Source organism: Elaeis guineensis, chromosome 1 (assembly GCF_000442705.2).
Source record: "Elaeis guineensis isolate ETL-2024a chromosome 1, EG11, whole genome shotgun sequence".
Classification (NCBI taxonomy): domain Eukaryota; kingdom Viridiplantae; phylum Streptophyta; class Magnoliopsida; order Arecales; family Arecaceae; genus Elaeis; species Elaeis guineensis.
The window spans coordinates 53,075,415-53,099,543 of NC_025993.2; the positions used below are offsets into that span (position 1 = coordinate 53,075,415).

Genomic DNA, 24,129 nt, shown 5'->3' on the forward strand with positions numbered 1-24,129 from the left:
TTGCAACTTATGGTTATGGTCTTTCCTTCTTTTTTTTTTTTTGCTTAAAGTTTCTACTGTGAAAATGGTTGACTACTGATGGCAAAGAGAGTGCTTGGTGTAGGGGCAATGACACTTGATTTTAGAGAGCAAATGCAGAATGAGGCAGTTCGTTTTGTGACATAAAACGTGAGCTTTGCTTCTAGTAAATTCTCAAATTACAAGATAAGAGCGAATAATATACTTGTCGAGCCCAACAAAGGGCCTGAAGCACCATCCTTGAAAGATATTGTTGCAAAAGAGACTGCTGAGCTACTAGAGCAGCGTCAGCGTCTCTCTGTTCGTGACCTGGCCAAGAAATTTGAGAAGGGTCTGAATACTGCCACGAAGTTGTCTCATGAGGTTTTGCCCGTGAACCTTGAATCCAAGAATGCTTACTGTCTCTTTGTAATATTTTTGATTTTGTAGATTATGACTCTTGTATCCCTCAACCATTCTTCTTCTTCTTCTCATTTTCCTTTTGTGACAATTCCGTATAATCATATATATTGGAATGTGGAAATTGTACTCATATAGTGACTCGCTGGTTGTTATCCTTGTCTTGAGTTAGTCTTTTGCAGTGCTGTTCTTATTTGTGAACAAATTACCATTCCACATATTTTTTAAATGTAATCTTGCTTGGGATTTTAGGCCAAGCGGAGAGAAGTGACTGACCGACATGTCCTTCTGAAGAAATTGCTGGTTGTACTTGAATCACTAAAGGGTCACATGGTGGGCCAAAATAAAGATGAAGTTGAGGAGGCAATGTCCATGGTTTGTAGCTTTGTATTCTATGTACCATTTTCTGCTCTTATTACATCTGTATATGAATTTAATCTCCTCTTCTGCTGTACAAGGCATCACTCAGTTCTGGTGTGTGCCATAGTTTTTTTTGTGCATAAGCAAACACTGCATTATACTTAATAACCATATGCATTATATCAAAAATGAAAACAACATATGAAGGTCAAAGCCTGGCATCACGCCAAAATGTTCTTCTGGTCTCAGTCTTTCATTTTTTTTCACATGATGGAACTACTCTTTTCTTTTATTTGATTCCTTATTTCTCAAATTTATTTATTTGACTAAGTGTACTTGAATATGACTGAAGAAAACAATTGTCTTTCATTCTCAGAAGGATGATGTCAGATTAATATTTGATAGTTGTTTTAATTTATTTTATTTGCAATGTAAACTGAGATGTTGACACAGTACACTCATGGTTTGTGAACATTTTGGCATCTATGGAATTTGTTGCTCTTATTAAACAAAACTACTTGAAGAGAATTTTGTAAAAGAAAGTGAGAAATAAAATTTTGTAGATCTTTTCTACAAATTGCTTATGTGCATTGTATTCTTAAAGGATTTAGGTCCTGGCGGGACATTTTACAAGACACCAGAACAGGATACCATCCCATGTGTCAGGACAGGACTATCTTGGCATCCCAATAGGGACGTCTTGGGACATCCCTTATCCCAAGTCTCAGAATAGCAGCACATTCTGTTCCAGGAGAAAATCGGGATAGCCTCGTCCCACGAGATTTAAAACCTAATTTTTTATGCTTATTATGGGAGATGCCTCATTAGAAATATCAGAAAGTGAATTTCTAAGGATTCATACTTCATGATTGTTGTATATCCTAATCTGTTTGAATTTCATGAGCCATTATCTGTTGTCATTGCTGCCATTTATGCTATCATTTCTGTAGAGTTCAACTTGATTATGATGCACACTTCTTGTAGGTGGAGACTTTGGCAGATCAGCTGGTTCAAAGAGAAGGAGAGTTGCTTCATGAGAAATCAGAGGTGAAAAAGTTAGCAATCTTGCTTAAAAAGGTAGTGCAAAAGAATTTTTATGTGTACTATTCGATGCTTCTATCACTTATATCTACAACGTTGTAACATTCAGCACCTCAATCTTATCATTCGCTATCTAAATTTTGATAACTATTCCATATGATTAATATTGCACATAAAAATGTAAGTAGACCATTTTCTCCTTTCTTTCCTTTTGCTCCTCCTTTCCAACAAAAATAGTTTTTTCGATCTTATAAAACTACTTACAATTGCATTCCCTTCTCTAACCCTTTGACTTATCGTACTTAGGCCCTGTTTCATTCCCATATAAACCTGCATAAATTTTACTTTTTCCTCTTTATTTAGGTTTGTTGCGGCTGGTTCTGGTTGAGGTTGGAAGGTGAGCGACTGAGTCTTGAGCAAGGGTGCTGGAGTGACTTGCAAAATAAATTCCGAATCAGAGATTTTCACTCCGATGAGGATCCTCCTATGCTCAAATCAGGAATCAGTGAACAGCAAAAGCAGCAAGTGATTTGCTGAGATGGATTGCTTACCTAGGTCATCTGGGCTTTGGTTATTTATAGAGTATGGTTGAACAATCGTGGGAACATGCAGTTTCGAGATTGTCGAATTATTGGACGTGCTGACGAGATATTCTAGCCCTTATCTGTTCCCATGAGATTATGGAAAGTTAGTTACATCTGAGTTTATCCACTTAGGGTGGACAGCTACTGCACGTACTAGAAAATTGATTGATCGAGGTAATGGAGGAAGTTTACGTGTTAGATGGGCCGTGCATCAAACTAGATACAAATAGCTGGGCTCTGTGTACTTTAGCTTGGTGTTCGGGTCGGCATAGCCCATTGATCTGAGTGGTCCGATAAGCCTATAATACGTGATGAAGCTCATCTACCCATGACCCCCCCATCCGATCTAATCTGGCCTTTAAGCCTTGTAGGAGAGTTTTATTAGTCACCTCCACCTCTTCATTTGCTTGTGGGTGGCCTATCGATGTGAAGCGATGCTCTATTCCATGACTTTAATAGAATTTACGAAGTCGAGCACTACTGAATTGTCTGCCGTTGTCTGTGATCAGTACTTTGGGAAGATTATACTGATAGATAATAGATTTTCAGATAAAATCTTTTACTCTCCATCCATTTTATGAAATAATCAATAGCTACCAGAAGAAACTTGCGCTGATCAGATTCCCGATGAAAAAGATCAAAAATATCCATTCCTCACTGAACAAATGGCCAAGGGGCACTGATCGGAGTTAAAAGTGCTGTCGGCTGACGTTGTATGTTGGAGTTTCTCTGGCATCGATCGTAATTCCTGATGAAGTTGTCTGCATCTTGTTGCATAGTGGGCCAGTAGTAGTCCTGCTGAAGAATCTTGTAAGATAGGAATTTACCCCTTAAATGACTTCTGCAGATCTCTTTGTGAACCTCTCGTAGCGCATAATCAACCTCAAATGGGCATAAATACTTCAAAAGAGGCAAAGAAAACGATCGTTTATATAGCTTGTCATCATACAGAACATAGCAAGCGGCCTGCTTCCTTATCTTCTGGGCCTTCTTGCGATCTGGTGGTAACTCATCCGACCTCAGATACTTGAGCAACAGATCAATCCAGTTGGATTCCTCATTAACCTGCTGGACAATAAGGGACTCTTTGAGGCTCGAGGCTTTTAATATCTCAAAGTAGATCTCTTTTTCTAAATCAGCGGGTAGTGAGGCTGCTAATTTTGACAATGCATCTGCCCTGGTGTTTTCCACTCTGGGGACTTGTTGCATATTAAAGCTCGAAAAGAATGAGGTTAAATCCTTTACTTTTTGAAGCTACCTCTTCATGTTTTTCTCTCGGGCCTCATATCCATCTGTGATTTGTCTAACTACCAATTGGGAGTGACTGTAGACCTTTAGATGTCGAGCTCCTGCTTTTCTTGCAACTTTTATGCCAGTGATCAGAGCTTCGTACTCTACTTCATTGTTAGTGGTTGGGAATTCAAAATACAGAGTGTACTCTGCCACATCATCTTTAGGATCGGTTAAGATAAGCCCGGCCTCTGATCGTGATGTACTCTGCCACATCATGTAGGGTCCATTGCTTCTCAAGGTTAGGTCCCGCATTTAGTTCTTCACTTCTTGAATTCTCTACATTTTTTTACCTCTCTCCACTTTTTGAGCTCCATCCATCCAGGATGGTACACTCGAGTACGAAGTCCGCCAACATTTGAGCCTTGATGGAAGGCCTCGGGCGGTATTGCACATCCAATTCTGAAAGTTCTAGGTATTGGATTTTTATGGTTTCATACACATTTTACAAAACAAGTGCGCAGCGGAATTTTAAAATTTTTCAGATTAAATCTAATTTAATCTAAGCATGCATAAGATCAAATTTTCAAACCATAAACAGGATCATCATATATGAGATAAGATTCAGATATAGAAATCAAATAGAGAAAAATAAATATAAAATATATCTGGACATGGATCAATCTTCAACGTGAACAAATGATCATGGATGTCTTTCGAAGGTCTCTTGTAGCCGCACAAGCGTCTGGTCTTTATGGGTCTCCACATGAGATTTTGATCTGATTAGAAGCCTTTTGATCTCACTGGGGTGCTAGCTCCTTTGCAGAGATCGTATCTTGACGGTTGAAAATTTTCTTTTCTCTCAAGACACTCTTAGAGAATAAGAAGATGTAGGAGGATCTTGATCTCTACGCTAGAGATCATGAGAAGAACCCTTTCTTCTCTTTTCTTCATAAAATCTATGCACGAAATCTCTACAATAGAGATGTAGGAATTTTGTTCAACTTTTTGACAAAGAGAAGATGAGACATCCATGTCTAAACATGGACAGGGAGAGAAGAGGATGTCTAAACAACCAACAATAGGATGTAAGAAAGAAAGGATCATACCTTGCGCCATACCCATGCATGTCGTCCCTCTCTTCTCCTCTTGATTTTTCTCTACGCACAAGATCTCCTTTATGGTGTCAAAACTTATTCTCTCAGCCCCATTCACGTCCCATATTGCTGGTGTTTAAATAGGCATAGAAGAGTTCTAATTTGGATAGGAATCAAGAGTCCTTGCATCCTTGGACTCTCCTAATTTTGTACCGCCCACATCTATCCAGATTCGCCCAAGTTTACACGGTAAAGAGAGAGGATTTATTCCTTTCTTACACGCTAATAATGGGAGGAAGGGAGGCGTGAAATCTGGTTTTGAGCATGGGACTTTTGGGTGCACATATTGAAGGTGGTGTGGAATCCTTGTTGGTGCATGGAAAAGGGAGTTTTAAATCCATGGGACTTTTAATTAAATTGGTTGTTTTAAACCCAATAAAACATCAATAAATCTTAATCATATTAGGACCATATTAGACTCAAATAAATAGGAATCCAAATCTGATTTGGAGCCCAATTAATTTAGATTAGATGTCTCCTAATTGGAGGAGTCTTAGTCCTATTGGATTCTTTCTTGGTGCTTGAGTCAAACTCAATTTTTAATCCTAATCCAATTAGGATTTGGTACATTTAAGAAAATGAGGATTTTTAGTCCAAATAGGAATTCATATATCCTAGTCTAATTAGAAATTGAGTCAAACCCAAATTCTAATTCAATTGGGACTAATCATCCGATCTTTTTGGGGTTATCCTATAATCCTATAGAGTTGATCAAATCAAATCCATAATGAGTCAAATTAAATCCAATCAAATTAGACTTGATACAAGTCCCATTGCTTAATCAAATTGAGCCAATTAACTGAAGGAAAAATCGGCTTTTTCCTTGTAGGATCTTCCAGATCTAATGAGATATGGGGCGGAATATTTCAAAAAAATTATTTTACGATATTTCTGATCTAAGATCTATTAGATCTAATTCCTATTATCTGATATTAAATCTAAAATTAAATCTGAAAATATGAGAAATAGAGAAATACCTCTAGGGTAACTAGATTATCCTGTAGATGATCGCAGCAATGTCCAAGGTTCTAAAATAGCCACGCAGTCGTCTGGCCTCTACCGGTATCCACTCAAGTAAGATCTGGATCGTCTTCTCGCGAATCTTTGCTCCAAAAATCAGATCTGGATCTGATCTAGAAGATCTTTAAAAGATCTTCTGAAGCTGGAGCAGTAGCTTCTCGACAAATCTTTGCAGCCTTCTAATCAGGAGGCCATCATGCCTTGGACAAGCACCAGATGGATGTCCAACCTCTTGGACGTGAAGAGGGGAGGGAGAGGAGCAGAGGGGGCATAGAGAAGTGGAGAGGATTCAGGCTTTTGCTGGTTATTGCACAGAGTCTCTTAACCTTAGGTGCAGATAGGGTTTAAATAGACCCTGCTGCGCCATGCAGTGCCACATCATTCGACCAATTAGAAGATTTCAATTAATTCTGAAAAAAATTTGATTGATAGAGTGATATCATCTGATCGTATCAGATAAGAATCTCCACAATCCCTCCTACTGTTGGCGCCAACACTGGATAAGCACAGTGAGATTTGCGCCCCACAGTCCAAGTTAATCAAGGGATCAGAGTCCTCATCTCATGAGACTCTATCCTTATCCACTTGGGGCGCACGCCCAATCTGAATATGGCGCCCACTTTGAGGCCCAATTTAGCAGGTGGACACTCCACAAAAAATCTTCAATGACCTCTTGCCAAGTGGCCTTCAGTCCAAGGTCCATGGGTCAACGTTTGACCAATGTCCTAAAACGGAAATGACAGGTGACAGGAATTAGCAGATGTTGTTTTAAATTCATCTCATGAATTAAGACAAATCCTTTCTGAGCTGGACTAGTTCCAGTCAGACTATGAGAAACCTTCTCAAGGTTCTCTGGGAGAGTCAAATCATATTTGGCTCAGTCGAGATAGAAAAGATTACACGAGGAAAAAGTTAGGCTCAATCGTGTGCTAGCACGATTTCGTTGAACCTAATTGGATCTAATCCAAATCAATCGAACTGGGTTAGCTCAATTGATGACATCCAGATCCTAACTCTTGTTTGTGTGACCCAGTTAGGTTCATTTCCGTATGGTAATGAGACATGTCGTGATCTCATTATCGACATCATCGAAACTCCTTTCAATGGATCAGAACTCTTCTGATTCAGATAATTAGAATGATCGATCATCAAGATCATTCTAATTGCTCCCAAAATCTACCAATGACACCTAGCAGTATATGGTGGCAATCCATCAGAAATGAAGATGAACCTTTCGGTGCAGCTACCTATGTGATTGAGTTCTTCTATCATGAGTTTCGACTGAATTAGGGTTAAGGTGAACTCGTCAAACCCAACATCAGTCATATGAATCAATCGATCGATCCAAGTCCGATGTGAAACCTTAATGAAAAACTCTTTTCTATTATTTCACTCTGCCATGGTCATGGGTTTAAGGACTCGATCTTTCGATCATCATAGGACTACTCCTCTTATCTACCGAGGTTGATAGATCCCTTCTTGGTGCGATCTGGTTCCTACAATGAATATGCTACAGTCAACATACACCTCAGGGTTCCGAATGGCTAAGAGACTGAGTTATGGTGTAGTCAAACTATAACACACTCAAGGTGAACTGTCGATGTACCTTAGGTCAAAGAACTAGACACAGCTGCAGCATCGAGCTAGTCATCGACGAGAGGTAGACTTCCTTATGACTGCTTGAGGTGGTCACGCTCAGTACTCTTGTTCTCAACGAATACTTGTACTCTCGCTTCGGTGTCTTTACACCGTAGACTCAAGACACATCTACCTTAAGGAAGTGATCGTACACCAACCTTCCGAATCGATCACTATCATCGTGATGATCCTATGGTCAGGAGCTGTTTATGAGTTAGTTATGTAAATTCATGTCTTAAATTTTCAACTCTTGAAAATATGAATTAACATTCTTACTAACTCAAAGGATGTATCACAGACATAATGTACACAATGTGATAGTAGAATAATCCTTTTATTCATTTATAGTCAAAATTATAAATTTGCCCTTACATTTGTACAGAAATGTGTCAGCCAATCTGGCATCTAGGGCACACATCTAACAAACTCCCACTTGACCTAATGCCAATTGGCTACATATCTAAATCCCATCTTCTCAAGGTGGGCTTCGATCTTTTGTTGGCCTAATGGCTTTGTCAGTGGGTCTGCCACATTGTCTGTGGAGTCGACTCTCTTAACCTTGACATAATCTTTTTCAAAGTAATCAAAGATCAGATGGAATCGCCGCTCGATATGCTTGGACTTCTGGTGAGACCTTGGCTCTTTAGCTAGGGCTATGGCGTTATTATTGTCGCAGTAAAGAGGGATGGCATCCGATGACATCACTCCAAGCTCCGCGGCAAACTTCTTATACCAGAATACCTCCTTCGCAGCTTTCGATGCAGCAATATACTCTGCCTCCATGGTGGAATCAGCAATCACTGTCTGCTTGAAACTCTTCCAGCTAACTGCACCACCATTGCAAATGAACAGACTTCCAGATGTTGACTTTCGATCATCTATATCAGACATAAAGTCTGAGTCTGTAAATTCCTGAACCTGGAGTTCTCCATTCCCAAAGACTAGAAACATATCTTTAGTCCTTCTTAAGTACTTAAGGATACATTTCACAGAAGTCCAGTGTTCTTCGCCTGGATTTGACTGATATCTGCTTGTGACACTCATAGCATGGGCTATATCAGGTCGTGTACATAGCATGGCATACATGAGGCTTCCTATTGCCGAAGCATAAGGGATCTTGCTCATGCGTTCAATCTCCTCAGGTGTGCTAGGGCACATTTTTTTGGAGAGATGAATGCCATGTCTAAAAGGTACTAAACCTCTTTTGGAATTTTTTATGCTAAATCTTTTTAGCACCTCCTCTATGTACATCTTCTGTGAGAGTTTTAGCATCCTATTTGGTCTATCTCTATAGACCTTAATATCTAGTATAAAGGATGCCTCTCCTAGATCTTTCATAGAAAACTCCTTAGACAACCATATTTTGACTGAGGTCAACATGGAAATATCATTTTCAATCAGAAGGATGTCATCTACGTACAGTACGAGGAAGACAACTGCGCTCCCACTGATCTTTTTGAATGCACATGGTTCCTCCTCGTTCTTGATGAAACCAAACATTTTGATCACATCATTGAAACGAGTATTCCAGCTCCGAGATGCTTGCTTAAGTCCATAAATGGTCCTTTGCAGCTTGCAGATCTTGTGATCATCATCACTGGATGTGAAATCAAGCGGCTGTTCCATATAGATATCTTCCTCAAGATATCCATTTAAGAATGCCGTTTTCACTTCCATCTGCCATATTTCAAAATCGAAATAGGCTGCAACAGCAAGTAATATGCGGATGGATTTTAGCATGGCTACGGACGAAAATGTATCCTGATAGTCAATGCCTTCTTCGCTGACTATAATCTTTCGCTACGAGCCTAGCCTTGAATGTCTCCACATTCCCATCTGCACCTTTCTCTTGAAGATTCATTTACACCTAATAGGTACAATACCTTTAGGTGGATCTACCAAGGTCCAGACTTGGTTTGAGTGTATCGAGTCAATTTCTGATCTCATTGCCTCTAACAATTTTTCGGAGTCGATATCTGATATCCCCTCATCATAGGTCTTGGGGTCATCACCATAAGTCCCATTTCTCGTGAGGAACATTTTCTCTACTTCCTCTTGTATAGTACCTAAGTACCTTTTCGGAGGACAGAAAATCCTAGTCGATCTACGAGATGGAAGAGGTTGTGTTAGGACTGGTTCTAATTGATTTGGTTCCTCAGGTTCTTTAGCTCGTTGCTCTTGGTATGAGCCGGACAACCTCAAATTTTGAGATGATTCAGACTTGGCTTCTTACCATGCCATATCTCATACGGTGTGGTAGGAACGGTTTTAGAGGGAACCCTATTCAATACATGTTGCCCAGCTATGCAACCCAAGAGGGGGGGTGAATTGGGTTTTAAAAAATTTAGGCTTAACTAATTACTTGTAAAAGTTATATATCAAAAGCTTGATGAATGAAGAGAGATACTTTGGTTTGAGATTAATTACTTAAAACAAGAATGCAAGGATATAATGGAGAGTTAGAGAGAAACAATAAAGCATGCCACAAACACAATGATTTATAGTGGTTCGGTGCCAACCTTGCACCTACGTCCACTCCCCAAGCTCCTACTTGGGAATTTCAATCCACTAAACTTTGTATTCAACCTGAATACAACCGTCGGAAACTCCGACACTAGCTATCCCAAGCTAGTCCACTTGTTTCCCGGGTACAAGCCGACCCACACACTCCGATTTCAGGTTCGGATCAACCTTTCCTTGTTTTGGAAACCCTCCAAAACAAAAACAATTGCTCTCAAGATAAACTCAGTTTAGAGCACAAATTAAGTACAAGAATAGCTCCTTAAGTGAGCGAATATAACAATAAATACGCTTTACTCAAATGAAGAAGCCCTTCTTGGATTTCCTCAAAGTGGATGAGAGATGAAGCAAATGCTTGAGGAGTTGGTGAGCTTGATTTTTTTTTTTTGGCTTCTTGAAGGCTGTAAATGAGCTCTTAAATGAGGTTGAGAAGTTGGCTTGAGAAACTCTCTCTTGAATGAACTTGAATGCCCTCTTGAATACTCTTGATTTTCTCTTTTCAAATCACTTGAATGCCTCTTGGATATTTGGATGTCTCCTCTTTTTGTTTTCCACCTTTTGAAACCTTTATAGCCTTAAGAGACAAGGGAAAACAAACTAGGCAGAAAAAGAGCCGTTAGAGCACAAAAAGTGAGCATTAAAAGCAACCAAATCTGGCCAAAAACTAGCCGTTACAGGCAAATCCCGTCATATGAGTCGACTCATGAGTCGACTCATGCCTCAGGGGTCGACTCATGAGTCGACCTCTGTTGCAAAGTCCAGAGATTGGGTTTCTGGATTTTCTTGGCCCAAAACAGCAGAGGTCGACTCATGAGTCGACTCATGCCTTGTGGGTCGACTCATGAGTCGACTCACAGGTCGTGCCAAGCCAGAAAACCAGCGTGCCATGGCTAATCTTTGCGTGCCAATCAGCTCATAGTTTCATGAGTTGACTCATGAGTCGACTCATGAACTTCAAACCTTCATAACTCCAAAAATATAAGTCCAAAAACATGAAACTTTCACCAATAGATTACATATCATTTGTTCTACACGATGATGCTATCAAATCAGAGTTTTGATGAAATTACGATTTTGCCCCTGTAGAGCATAAGGTCTTTTTCACATAAAAATTATTTGTATCCCTTCCAACTGTTTTGTAGTCATCAAAATCAATCTAGGAGCAACAATCTCCCCCTTTTTGATGATGACAAAACATTTGAACAAAAGCATTTGTATGAATCATGAATTTCAAAAGATTGCATTTTAGATGCATATGCTTGAAAAGAGTATGATTCTTTTGGTATGTGAAACAAATGGTTATATGCAAAAGTAGTTTGCCCATTTGCTTAAAGATTGGAAGATATGCTCATTGGATAATTGTTTTAGTGTTAGAGCAGAAAATTTGATTTTATTATCAGAGCAAACTGTATTTTGAAAAATTTTCTCAATTTTCAAAACTAGTCATGTGTGCCAAAGCATATTGAATAGTTGATTTGGAAAGAGTATTAGAGCATTTAAGTTTAAGATGTATCAGAGCAAGAGAAATGAAAATCCTGCAATGTATCAGTGTAGGGAAAACAATTTTACAAAGTATCAGAGAAAAATTTTGCAAAGTATCAGAGTAATAAAAACAGTTTTTCAATGTATCAGAGTAAAATTGAGTAATGTATCGGAGTAGTAAAAAAAATTGTCAAAGTATTAGAGCAATGTATTCAATATATCAGAGTGGGTTTAGAATTTGAAAGCCTATCAAAGCATATTCAATGGTTTACAGCAAATCAGAGTATGAGTAATTTTAAAAGGTACTTATTTGCAGTATATTAAGCATTTGTACTTAAAATTGTCAATGTATTAATTTCTCATAATTTGTAGTGTTTGCTTTCTTTGTGTTTAATTTCTCCCCCTTTTTGACATCATCAAACAAGGTTAAGTCCTTTTTCTGAAGCATTCTTTAATTTCTCTTCTTGTAGGGTTTGCTCCCCCTTAATGAAGCAACTATTAACAGCAATCATAAAATGATAATACCATAAAGAGAGGACAATATTTCACAAAAGAGAATATATAACCAAAGTAAGATAATCATCATTCCAAAGGTAAAGCCATAATTGTTGCAGTACATAGATTGTAACATAAAAAGTAACATACAAAGTCAACTAGCTCATGTCAATACATGGCCCCAAAAATACAGATCCTAGAGAGGACTAAACACTAAGACCTAGGATCTAGAAATGATCAATGATCAGAATCATCAGAAATGTGATAAGTATCAGATGGATCTGGATCTGAGATGCGTCCTCGACCCCGTCTGCCTCTGGCACGAGAGGAAGAACTGGCACGAGCAGGCGAACGGGAGGAACTGGGTGGCTGAGAACGCTGAGAAGCTAGGGACTGAACTGAAAGGGTAAGTCTGATGGAGTCAAGTACAGTCAGTGCCCTGGAGACAGCCTGGAGAAGTGCAGTGAACTGAGTAGTAGCTTGCTCACTTGATCCTCTGATCTCCTTCCTCAGTAACTCATAACCGCCCTCAAGAGCTCCTCTGAGTCTGCCGGCCTCTGCAGTGAGATCAGTGACCTCAATCGTAGACTCCTGAGGCTGAGGGTGTGCCAAATCGAAGACCTGCCCCTGTAACTCGAGAACTCTGCCAGTCAATCTCAGAACAGTGTCCTCAAGCTGCTGAATCCTCATGGACTGATCTGCCATCATCTGATATACTGTGGAGATGTGGGGAGTCAAAGTCTGATCAGTAGAAGTAGCCCCTGGTACAAATGAAGTACTGCTCATCTGACTCGACATCAAAGAGACCATACGCTGTGCAATCCGCTCAATCTGATAATCGGACAGTGTGAACTCTGGCGGAGGTGCTCTGCTCTCTGGCTGATGCACAGGTGTGGGTATCCTGGTAAACTCAGAAGGGCCAGCCTCTGGATCCGGAAAGAACTGTATATCTGGTGAAGCTGCCCTGAAGCCATGAACAGGAGATGATGGACCTTCTTCTTCTTCAGCTCTGACTTCTGCTGTATCCTCAGCTCTTTCTTCTGCTCTCTCTTCTGCTCTTTCTTCTGTTCTTTCCTCAGCTCCCCTGATCCAACCACCACCACTTTTTGTGAACCCCATTCGATGCAAGGTGTGTAGGTTGAAGGTATCAACATGAGACAGTTTGGTGGGAGCCTCCCCCTCACAACTAACTCCAAACCTCCTGAAAACTCTAGTCAGGGCCATACCATAAGGCAAATGTGCCTTAGATCTGTTCAGAGTCTCTCTCATGGCCTCTATCATAAGTGCTGGGAGGTTTAGGGGGGTTTCTGTGATAATGTGAAACATAATGCATATGTCCCTGCCTGACAGAAGATCGTGCCTACCACTCCTAGGGAAGAAAAGTTTTGTGACCATTTGATGTAAGATTCTCATTTCTATAGGTAAAATCTTGGCCTCTAGTTTATTCAAATTCCCTTGGTAGGTTCCTCCAAATATAACACTTATACCTTCTTCTTTCACGGGGAGTTCCATGTATGCATAACCTTCACTAGGTAAGTGTAAAATCTCCCCTAAAATGACAGGATCCAGACAGATATCAACCCCTTTCACAGTTGAAGTTACAGACCCATTTCCATAAATAAGATTCTGATAAAACTCCCTAACAAGGTCAACAAGGGTGACTTCTTTGAGTGAACAGTAAAAGCTCCATCCCTGAGTTTTGATCTTACTTGCTAAAGAAAATCCCTCACTTTCAAAGAACCGGAAGTCAATGTTTTTCCCGGTTTCAACTTTTCTATCTGAGAGAGGGTTCTTACTGGGAGTTTGAGAAGACTGTGAAGGACCTTGAACTGAATCTGGAACGGGAGCAGAGGTGGACTGTGCCGCTTGTCTTTTCCTTCTGACACTTTCTTCAAGTTCCCGGACAGACTTTCTCCTTTGGGGAAGTTTCATTTTTGGTGCCATACCTTCTTCAATAGCAGACGAGGAGACTTGAGGAGCAAGTGAAGGAGTGGAGGAAGGATTATAAGAGAGTGATTTGAGGTTTTGGAGGAGAGAATGAGTGGATTTGAGAGGGACGGTGGAGTGCTAGGGCACGCTCCAACCGTGAAGAACAAGGGAAGAGGTCACAAAAGAACCTTTCCCGGAGTGGCTATTTGCGGTGGAGAGGAGGCGGGAGGAGTTCCACTAGCTCAAGCCTAGGAAATGGAGCAAATGAGAGAAGGGAGAATGGATTTCCGAAGGAGGAAGACGAGCGTGAGGGTCGGCTCACGAACAGTAATTCAACATATAAACCCTTCAGCCGTTGGAAGTTGCTGGGAATTACAAGTTTGCCATTGAGTCGACTCATGGGGGTCGACTCATGAAGTTCAGAAAATCAGGAAAAATGTGAATAAATTCCAAAAAATTTGAATTATGGGGAGGAGTTTAGCTCTAAGATGAGTTTTTAGAATGAAAAACTTGAGCTTTTGGGACCAAGAAAGGTGTTGGAAATTGAGGGCTTAGGAGATTTTGACCATAAATCATTGGAATTTGAAAAATAATTCAGGCAAATGGATCAAGAATTCCTAGATTTCTCCTAATTTCACAGAATCTATCCTCACTAAGGGCCTTTGTAAAGATATCAGCTAATTGATTTTCGGTGCAAACATATTCAAGAATTATATTTTTGTTTTGAACATGTTCTCTTATGAAGTGATGTCTTATTTCAATATGTTTGGATCTTGAGTGTTGAATAGGATTTTTAGATAGATTTATGGCACTTGTGTTGTCACATCTTATTGGTGTTTCATTAAGTTTAATTCCAAAGTCTTCGAGTTGTTGCTTAATCCACAAGATTTGAGCACAACAACTTCCGGCTGCAATGTATTCGGCCTCAGCCGTAGACAGTGCTACCGAATTTTGTTTCTTGCTAAACCATGAGATTAGGTTAACTCCAAGAAATTGACAAGTTCCACTTGTGCTTTTTCTATCTAGTTTACATCCAGCAAAGTCAGCATCAGAATATCCTAGTAAATCTATTTGTGAGTCCTTAGAGTACCATAACCCTAAAGTTTGAGTACCATTTAAGTATCTAAGGATTCTTTTAACAGCATTCAAATGAGATTCTTTAGGATTAGATTGATATCTAGCACATAAACAAACACTAAACATGATATCAGGCCTACTTGCAGTTAAATATAATAATGATCCAATCATGCCTCTATAGTATTTTAAGTCTACACATTTACCTTCATCATCCTTGTCAAGCTTACATGAGGGACTCATTGGTGTGCCAATGGGTTTGGAGTTCTCCATTCCAAATCTTTTGAGTAGTTCCTTGGTGTACTTGCTTTGGGTGATGGAGATTCCCTCTCTTGATTGTTTGATCTGGAGTCCGAGGAAGAAGGTGAGTTCTCCCATCATGCTCATCTCGAACTCTCCCTGCATAAGCTTAGCAAAGTCTTGACAAAGGGATTCATTAGTAGACCCAAAGATTATGTCATCAACATAAATTTGTATAACTAACATATCATTTTGATTTCTTTTGATAAAGAGGGTTGTATCTACATTACCTCTTGAAAAACCATTACTTAGTAAAAATTTGCTTAGTCTATCATACCATGCTCTAGGTGCTTGTTTTAATCCATATAATGCCTTATTTAATTTAAAGACATGATTAGGAAATGCATGATTTTCAAATCCAGGGGATTGTTCTACATAAACTTCTTCAGCAATAAATCCATTTAAAAATGCACTTTTAACATCCATTTGAAACAATTTGAATTTCATAAAGCAAGCATATGCAAGTAGAAGTCTAATGGCTTCTAATCTAGCTACTGGTGCAAAGGTTTCATCAAAATCAATCCCTTCTTCTTGATTATATCCTTTAGCAACCAATCTTGCTTTATTTCTAATTACATTACCATGCTCATCTAATTTGTTTCTAAAGACCCATTTTGTGCCAATTATTGAACAGTTTTTAGGTCTTGAAACCAAAGTCCAAACATTATTTCTTTCAAATTGATTAAGTTCCTCTTGCATTGCATTAATCCAATTATGATCTTTTTCAGCTTCTTCAATAGTTTTAGGTTCAAAATGAGATACAAAAGCACAATGATTAAACACATCTCTAAGTGAAGAGTGAGTTTTTACACCATGCATAGGATCACCAATAATTAACTCCTTAGGGTGGTTGTGAACATACCTCCATTCCTTGGGTAGGTCAATTGTACCTTGAGGTTGTTCTTGAATTTCCTCACTTATCTCATCTTGTTTGTCTTCTTGTTCCTTGTCCTCTGGAGTGGCTGAATCTTTCAGAGTGATTTCCTTCATACCTTCTATTAATGGATCTGCATCATCAACACCCTCATTCTTCTTTGAAGGAAGATCGTTAGATTCATCAAAGACAACATGAATGGACTCCTCAACTACTAAAGTTCTTTTATTAAAAACTCTAAAAGCTTTACTAGCAGAGGAGTAACCCAGAAAGATTGCTTCATCTGATTTTGCATCAAATTTACCAAGTCTTTCCTTACCATTATTTAATACAAAACATCGGCAACCAAAAACATGAAAATATGCAATATTTGGTTTTCTTCCTTTCCAAAGTTCATAGGGGGTTTTCTTAAAAAATTGTCTAATTAAAGCACGATTTAGAATGTAACATGCTGTGTTAATAGCTTCCGCCCAAAAATATCTTGGAAGGTTGTTTTCACAAAGCATGGTACGGGCCATTTCTTCTAAGGTTCTGTTTTTCCTTTCAACTACCCCATTTTGTTGGGGTGTTCTAGGAGCAGAGAAGTTATGGCCGATTCCATTCTCATCACAAAATTTTTCAAAGTTTTGATTTTCAAATTCAGTTCCATGATCACTTCTAATATTTTGAATTGAAAATCCTTTTTCATTAGTGACTTTTCGATGAAATTTAGTGAAAATATGAAAAGTTTCATCTTTGTGTGCCAAAAAGAAAACCCAAGTAAAACGTGAATAATCATCTATTATTACAAAACCATATCGTTTTCCTCCTAGACTTGTGGTTCTAGTTGGTCCAAATAAATCCATATGCAAAAGCTCTAATGGTCTAGAAGTTGAAACAAAGTTTTTGGATTTAAATGAAACTCTAGTTTGCTTACCTAGTTGACATGCATCACAAATCCTATCTTTTTCAAAATTCAGTTTAGGCAAGCCATGAACTAATTCTTTCTTAATTAATTTTGAAAGAGAATGCATGCTAATGTGAGCAAGTCTACGATGCCAAAGCCAACTAGTCTCATTAACTTTAGCATTTAAGGATACTAGGCATTGCATGTCTAATTTGGCTAAATCATTTAGATCTACCATATAAACATTGCCATGTCTATGTCCTATAAATTTGATGCCATCATTAATAGGACTAGTCACAATACAAACAGATGATTCAAAAACTACTTTATACCCTTTATCACAAAATTGACTAATGCTAAGTAAGTTATGCTTTAAACCTTTAACTAACAAAACATTTTCAATATATTTGGAGGGAGTGATATCAATGTTACCTATCCCGATGATCTTTCCTTTGCCATTATCTCCAAAGGTGACCATCCCTCCATCCTTAGCATCAAGCGTGATGAATTGTGATTCATCACCAGTCATGTGTCTCGAGCATCCACTGTCCAGATACCATTTTCTGTTTTCTCCATGGGATGCTAGACACACCTGCAAACAAATATCAAGTTTTTGTTTTAGGTACCCAAGCTTTCTTGGGTCCTTTTTGGTTAGTCAAGATGGTTCCTTTTGGAACCCATATTTTCTTTACAGTTATGTTTGCACAGGTGTAAGATTTATGTCCTATTCTACCACATTTAAAACAAGTAGTATTGGTAGACTTATTACTTGAATAATTTACATAAATATTTTTCAGATATTTTTGTTTCTTTAAGGGGTTATAGCCAAGTCCGGCCTTATCATATACGGCCTTTTGATTTTCAAGAATCATATTTAGTTTGTTTGAACTTAAGGTGAATTTATCTACTATAGGTTTCAGCTTATTTATATCATTCTTTAGTCTTTGGTTCTCTTGAAGCAAAGTAGATTTTTCAACTGAAAGATTTTCTGCTTGTTTTACTAAAGACTGATTTTTCAGTTTTAGTTCTTTATTTTTCATTCCTAGTTTCTTCAATTCATCAATTAAATCATTGAAGGCTTCATGCAATTCTTCAAAAGTAAAATCACTAGGGGTTTCAGAATTTACCTCATTATCGTGTGCCATAAGGCACAGGTTGGCTTGTTCTGTTGAGGTCTCCTCATCGGAGCTTGAGTCGTCGCTCGCACTCCATGTGGCCATCATTGCCTTCTTTTTGAACTTTTTGGGACCTTTCTTCAATTGTGGACATTCGGATTTGAAATGCCCCGGCTTCTTGCACTCATAGCATATAAGGGGTTGATCTTTTTCTTTCTCTTTGCTTTGTTCCCCTTTTGTGAAAGGCCTCTTTCTCATCCCCTGTTTCCTCTTTCTTAGGAACTTCTTGAATCTTCGGGTGATGAGTGCCATTTCTTCATCCTGTTCTTCATCTTCTGTATCGTCAGTTTCTTCATCAGGAGAGGCTGTGGATTTGAGGGCAATGGTTCTCTTCTTTTTGACTTCATCCTCTTGATGTTGCTTCATGCTAAGCTCGTGAGTCATCAAGGATCCAAGAAGCTCTTCTAGAGGTAGAGTGTTCAAGTCCTTTGCTTCTTGGATAGCAGTCACCTTGGCTTCCCAGGTTCTTGGCAATGACCTGAGAATCTTCCTTACAAGTTCACTGTTAGTATAAGATTTGCCAAGACTCTTCAAACCATTAATTATATCAGTAAAGCGAGTAAACATAGCAGTTATGGACTCCTCATGCTCCATTTTAAATAACTCATATTTATGTACAAGCATGTTTATTTTAGACTCCTTTACTTGATTTGTTCCCTCATGAGTTACTTCTAACCTATCCCATATTTCTTTAGCAGATGCACAGGTAGAAATGCGATTAAATTCATTTGCATCAAGTGAACAGTAAAGAACATTCATAGCTTTAGCATTTAACTGTGCCAATTTCTTATCAACCTCATCCCATTCTCTTTCGGGTTTGGTTGACTCCTCTCCATCTATTATCTTGGTGGGTGTGTGTGGACCGTTCACTATGATACTCCACATATCATAGTCTAGTGCTTGTATGAAAATCTTCATCCGAGCTTTCCAATAGGTGTAGTTAGACCCATTGAAAAGTGGAGGTCGGTTGGTAGATTGCCCCTCGGCTAGAGAAGTGCCGACGTGGGTTGCCATAGATCTTTGGCTCTTTGATTGTTAGATCAAAGAAGGGCTAGAGCACCGGGCTCTGATACCACTTGTTGCCCAGCTATGCAACCCAAGAGGGGGGGTGAATTGGGTTTTAAAAAATTTAGGCTTAACTAATTACTTGTAAAAGTTATATATCAAAAGCTTGATGAATGAAGAGAGATACTTTGGTTTGAGATTAATTACTTAAAACAAGAATGCAAGGATATAATGGAGAGTTAGAGAGAAACAATAAAGCATGCCACAAACACAATGATTTATAGTGGTTCGGTGCCAACCTTGCACCTACGTCCACTCCCCAAGCTCCTACTTGGGAATTTCAATCCACTAAACTTTGTATTCAACCTGAATACAACCGTCGGAAACTCCGACACTAGCTATCCCAAGCTAGTCCACTTGTTTCCCGGGTACAAGCCGACCCACACACTCCGATTTCAGGTTCGGATCAACCTTTCCTTGTTTTGGAAACCCTCCAAAACAAAAACAATTGCTCTCAAGATAAACTCAGTTTAGAGCACAAATTAAGTACAAGAATAGCTCCTTAAGTGAGCGAATATAACAATAAATACGCTTTACTCAAATGAAGAAGCCCTTCTTGGATTTCCTCAAAGTGGATGAGAGATGAAGCAAATGCTTGAGGAGTTGGTGAGCTTGATTTTTTTTTTTTGGCTTCTTGAAGGCTGTAAATGAGCTCTTAAATGAGGTTGAGAAGTTGGCTTGAGAAACTCTCTCTTGAATGAACTTGAATGCCCTCTTGAATACTCTTGATTTTCTCTTTTCAAATCACTTGAATGCCTCTTGGATATTTGGATGTCTCCTCTTTTTGTTTTCCACCTTTTGAAACCTTTATAGCCTTAAGAGATAAGGGAAAACAAACTAGGCAGAAAAAGAGCCGTTAGAGCACAAAAAGTGAGCATTAAAAGCAACCAAATCTGGCCAAAAACTAGCCGTTACAGGCAAATCCCGTCATATGAGTCGACTCATGAGTCGACTCATGCCTCAGGGGTCGACTCATGAGTCGACCTCTGTTGCAAAGTCCAGAGATTGGGTTTCTGGATTTTCTTGGCCCAAAACAGCAGAGGTCGACTCATGAGTCGACTCACAGGTCGTGCCAAGCCAGAAAACCAGCGTGCCATGGCTAATCTTTGCGTGCCAATCAGCTCATAGTTTCATGAGTTGACTCATGAGTCGACTCATGAACTTCAAACCTTCATAACTCCAAAAATATAAGTCCAAAAACATGAAACTTTCACCAATAGATTACATATCATTTGTTCTACACGATGATGCTATCAAATCAGAGTTTTGATGAAATTACGATTTTGCCTCTGTAGAGCATAAGGTCTTTTTCACATAAAAATTATTTGTATCCCTTCCAACTATTTTGTAGTCATCAAAATCAATCTAGGAGCAACAATACATGTTGGTGCAGAATTCCACCGATGTCGGAGAAGCTGGAGTCGAGGGGATCACAGCCGCCGTCGGGACCTGCAAGGAAAATCTAAACCAGAGTTGGGGGTGCTCCGACAAGACCCTCTGACGCTCAAGTCAGTACTCTGCTTTAACAGAAATGGAGCACTCGAATGGGATTTTAGCAGAGTTTAGAGATAGTGCTTAGAGCTTAGAGGAGAACGTATCTGGGGGGTCTCTTTTATAGACGGGAGAGCGTAATCGATTGACAGTGACGTCCGTAACTGCCTGGTAGTGGGTCGTTCGGGGCCACGTGGAGTTTGTTACGGAAAGTAGTGGTGTCCATTGTCGCGACTTATCGGAGAGTGGTGGGGGCACGTAGAGTTTGTTACAGAGAGTGGAGTGGTGTTCGTTGTCGCGACTTGTCGGAGAGTTCAGGTCGGACGGCTGAAGCTCGGTTGGAATGTTTGGTGGAGCGGAATAGCTCTCTGTCTCAGCAATCTAAGAGAAGCTCGGATGTTTTCGAGGTTGCTGACGGGTTAATTGTTGTTGGATGCCTTAGGCGTTGATGCTGCAGACGGAAGTCATCTGCTATAGAAGTTCGGATGGAAATTTTTTGTTGGAGAAATCCAGCTGGAGTCCGATTGCTAGAGATGTCCGTCTGGAATTTGTCTGATGTAGAAGCTTGTCTGAAGACTGTCCGCTGGAGAGGTCCGGTTGCATGAGGAATCCGACAGAAGGTTGACCGATAGCAGAATTCGGAAGGCGCTATAGAAGGTTGATCGATAGAAGAGTCCGGAAGACGTTGTGGAAGTTCGTCCGTTGGAGAAATCTGGAGGATATTGTGGAAGGTCGACTGCTGGAGGAGTCTGGATAGAATTTATCCGTTAGAGGGGTCTGGTTGGCACTGTTGAAGTCCGGTTGGCGCTGTTGAAGGTTGATGGCTGGAGAGGTACGGAAGATACAGGAGACAATCGATCACTGTAGAAATCCGGCTGTTGGAGCCCGTCCATTGTAGAAATTCGTCTGGAATCCATCCACTGTAGAAGTTCGGACGGAGTCCAGTTCTTGCAGAAGTCCGAAAGGAGGCCGCTTACTGTAGAAGCTCGGATGGAGACCAGTTGCCGTGGAAGTCCGGATGGAGACCACTTATTGTAGAAGCTCGGCTGAAGTTCGGAAGGCGGTCGACCACTGTAAAAATTTGGATGGAGTCTGGTTACTGTAGAAGTCCTGCTGCTGGAGAAGTCCAGACATTGACGAAGTTCGGAAGAAGCTCGGAGTAAAGTTGATCGTGACAGGAGGAAGTCTGGAAGAGATTCGGAGAGTAGTCGATCACCGTAGAAAATCGGCTGATAGTGAAGCTCAGAGAGCATTTGGAGCAATCCGATAGACGACTGAAGGAGCTCATTATTGGAGAAGTCCGGAGGGTACGATAGGAGTTCGTCCGTTGGAGGAATCTGGAGGACACTGTGGAAGGTCGACTGCTGGAGGAGTCCGGATGGTACTGTGGAAGCTCGGACGATCAGGGGAGTTTAGAAAGACGTCGTACAAGGTCGGAAGCCGGAAGAATCCTGGGAGGGTTGGCCTCTTACGAACTTCGACAGGGGTTATTTTATACCCAGCACTAGTTTCCCTATTTTCGAGTTCGGATTTCGAACGAAGAAAGTACAGAGAAATTTTTACAGCCGAAGTTGTCCTCCTTGATTTTCGTACTCGATTGTTTCCAGATATTTTGGCATTTGGCGCATCGGTGCTGGAGTCTTTTCAAATCGAGGCGATCCGAAAAGATTTTTTCGAAATTCCCTCTGGAGTGTTATCCCAGGTACGGCGTAATAATGATTCTGTCAGTCGTCAGCCATCTGCGATGATGAGTGGGACATGCGGTGGTTATAGATCGGCCAAAGGAGATCTGCAATCATTATTGCGCCGGATCCTGAGATCTATTTAAACCTGTCCCCCTCTTTCATGGGTTTTACCTTGTCTGAGATTTTTCTTCGATCTCCTCTTCTTCTCCGAGAGCTTCGCCTCCTCCAACGTCCCTCTCGGTCTTAGGCGCCCTTCAGGTCGACCTTCATCGCCTTCGCTGCCCTCCTGCACCTCTCGGACCAGCCTAGGTTAGTTCCGGAACCCTTCTTTTTCTCGCTGTTCTTTTGTTTTTCCTCCTCTGCATTCCGCCCATTCGGTTTCTCCGTGAGCGCCTTGTTTCCTATTTTTCTCAAATTTTTAGGGATTTTTTGGGGTTTTCATTTGATTCAAAATGTCTTCCAATACTTCCTCCTCTAGCAGTTCTAGAAGTTTGTCAGCTCCAACCCCCTAAAATCTTAATACTGTAGATGAACCCGTGCTTAGGATCGGACCTCGTTCGGTCTTTGTACCAGACACCATTTCCAGTTCTTTGACCTCGGACGAACTCTCACTGATTAGGATTCAGTACGGGGTTCTTTCGGAGTATGAGCTTGAGCTTCCCGGGCCAACTGACCGAGCTAGCGCCCCTCCTCCTGGCTGCTTTTGTTTATACCAGGAAGCCTTCCGCGCCGGGCTTCGACTTCCATTCCCACCTTTTGTTGTTGCTTTTTTTCACTTTTTAAACATTTCTCTAGTTTCTGTAGCGCCGAACTCCTTTGGGTTTCTGATAGGATTTTTTTCCCTCTGTCATTTAGCTGAAGTCCGGCCAACTCTTCCCTTGTTTAGAAACTTTTATATCTTTAAGCATCACCCTTCGGCAAAGGACTGGTGGTACTTCTCCCCTCAGTTCGATAGAAAGGGGTTGCTGAAAGGTGCCCCCTCTTCTATCCACAACTGGAAGGAGAGGTACTTCTACGTCCGATGCCCGACCCTGATGCTGGGGTTGTCCTCCTGGGGCTCTCTGAGGGACTCCGTCCGTCGGGCTTCTAGTCTGGGAAAGGATGACCTTGAAGCCTCCAATAAACTTAAAACTTATCCAACTCCTCTCTTCCCCGACCTTCTGAAGGAGCAACTTTTATTCAATATCGGCCTGAGCCCTCTCAACCCTATCGGTATTTTTTCTTTCTCAAGTCATTCGCTGCTTCCTCTTTCTCTTATTCTGTTTCTAAGCTGTGCCGATCTTTTTTCATTGCAGGTATGGACGCAGACGCAACTCAGATACTAGCCAAGGGTCTCAAGGCCCACAAGAGGAAAGGCGCCGCAACTTCTGGGTCGGCGAAGAAGGCGAGGGTAGAGGAGGCAAGCTCGGCCGTGCTTGCCCAGGCGGCCATTGTCGTTGATGCCCCCTCCGACGTCGAGCCCGCAATCTCCCGAGCTTCTTCAAGAAGCCCTGCGGCCGAGGTTCCCACTCCAGAGTCTCGTCCCGAGGAGGCGTCGGGGGCCAAAAGGAAGAGAAGGAAGAAGACGGTGGCCCGCAAGATCAGCAGCAGCAGGGCTACCATTGAAGGGTCCAACGGCTCCGAAGAGGATCCGGGGGAGAATCCCTTCAACAACAGGGATTTAATAAAAAGGTTGGTCGACGGGTGCGTTTTGCCCGAGATTGTCC

At 40.6% G+C, this 24,129-nt stretch overlaps 1 protein-coding gene across 1 annotated transcript in view; it reads left to right on the top strand.

Moving 5' to 3' along the window:
* The window catches only part of LOC105034896 (stomatal closure-related actin-binding protein 1), a 47,955-nt gene that overhangs the window by 725 nt on the left and 23,101 nt on the right, over nucleotides 1–24,129 (top strand). The window contains exons 2-4 of the mRNA XM_010910215.3: nucleotides 104–381; nucleotides 670–792; nucleotides 1,762–1,854. Of these exons, the coding sequence (XP_010908517.3) occupies nucleotides 748–792; nucleotides 1,762–1,854 (138 nt within the window). The 5' untranslated portion in view covers nucleotides 104–381; nucleotides 670–747. The remainder of the gene's footprint in view (nucleotides 1–103; nucleotides 382–669; nucleotides 793–1,761; nucleotides 1,855–24,129) is intronic.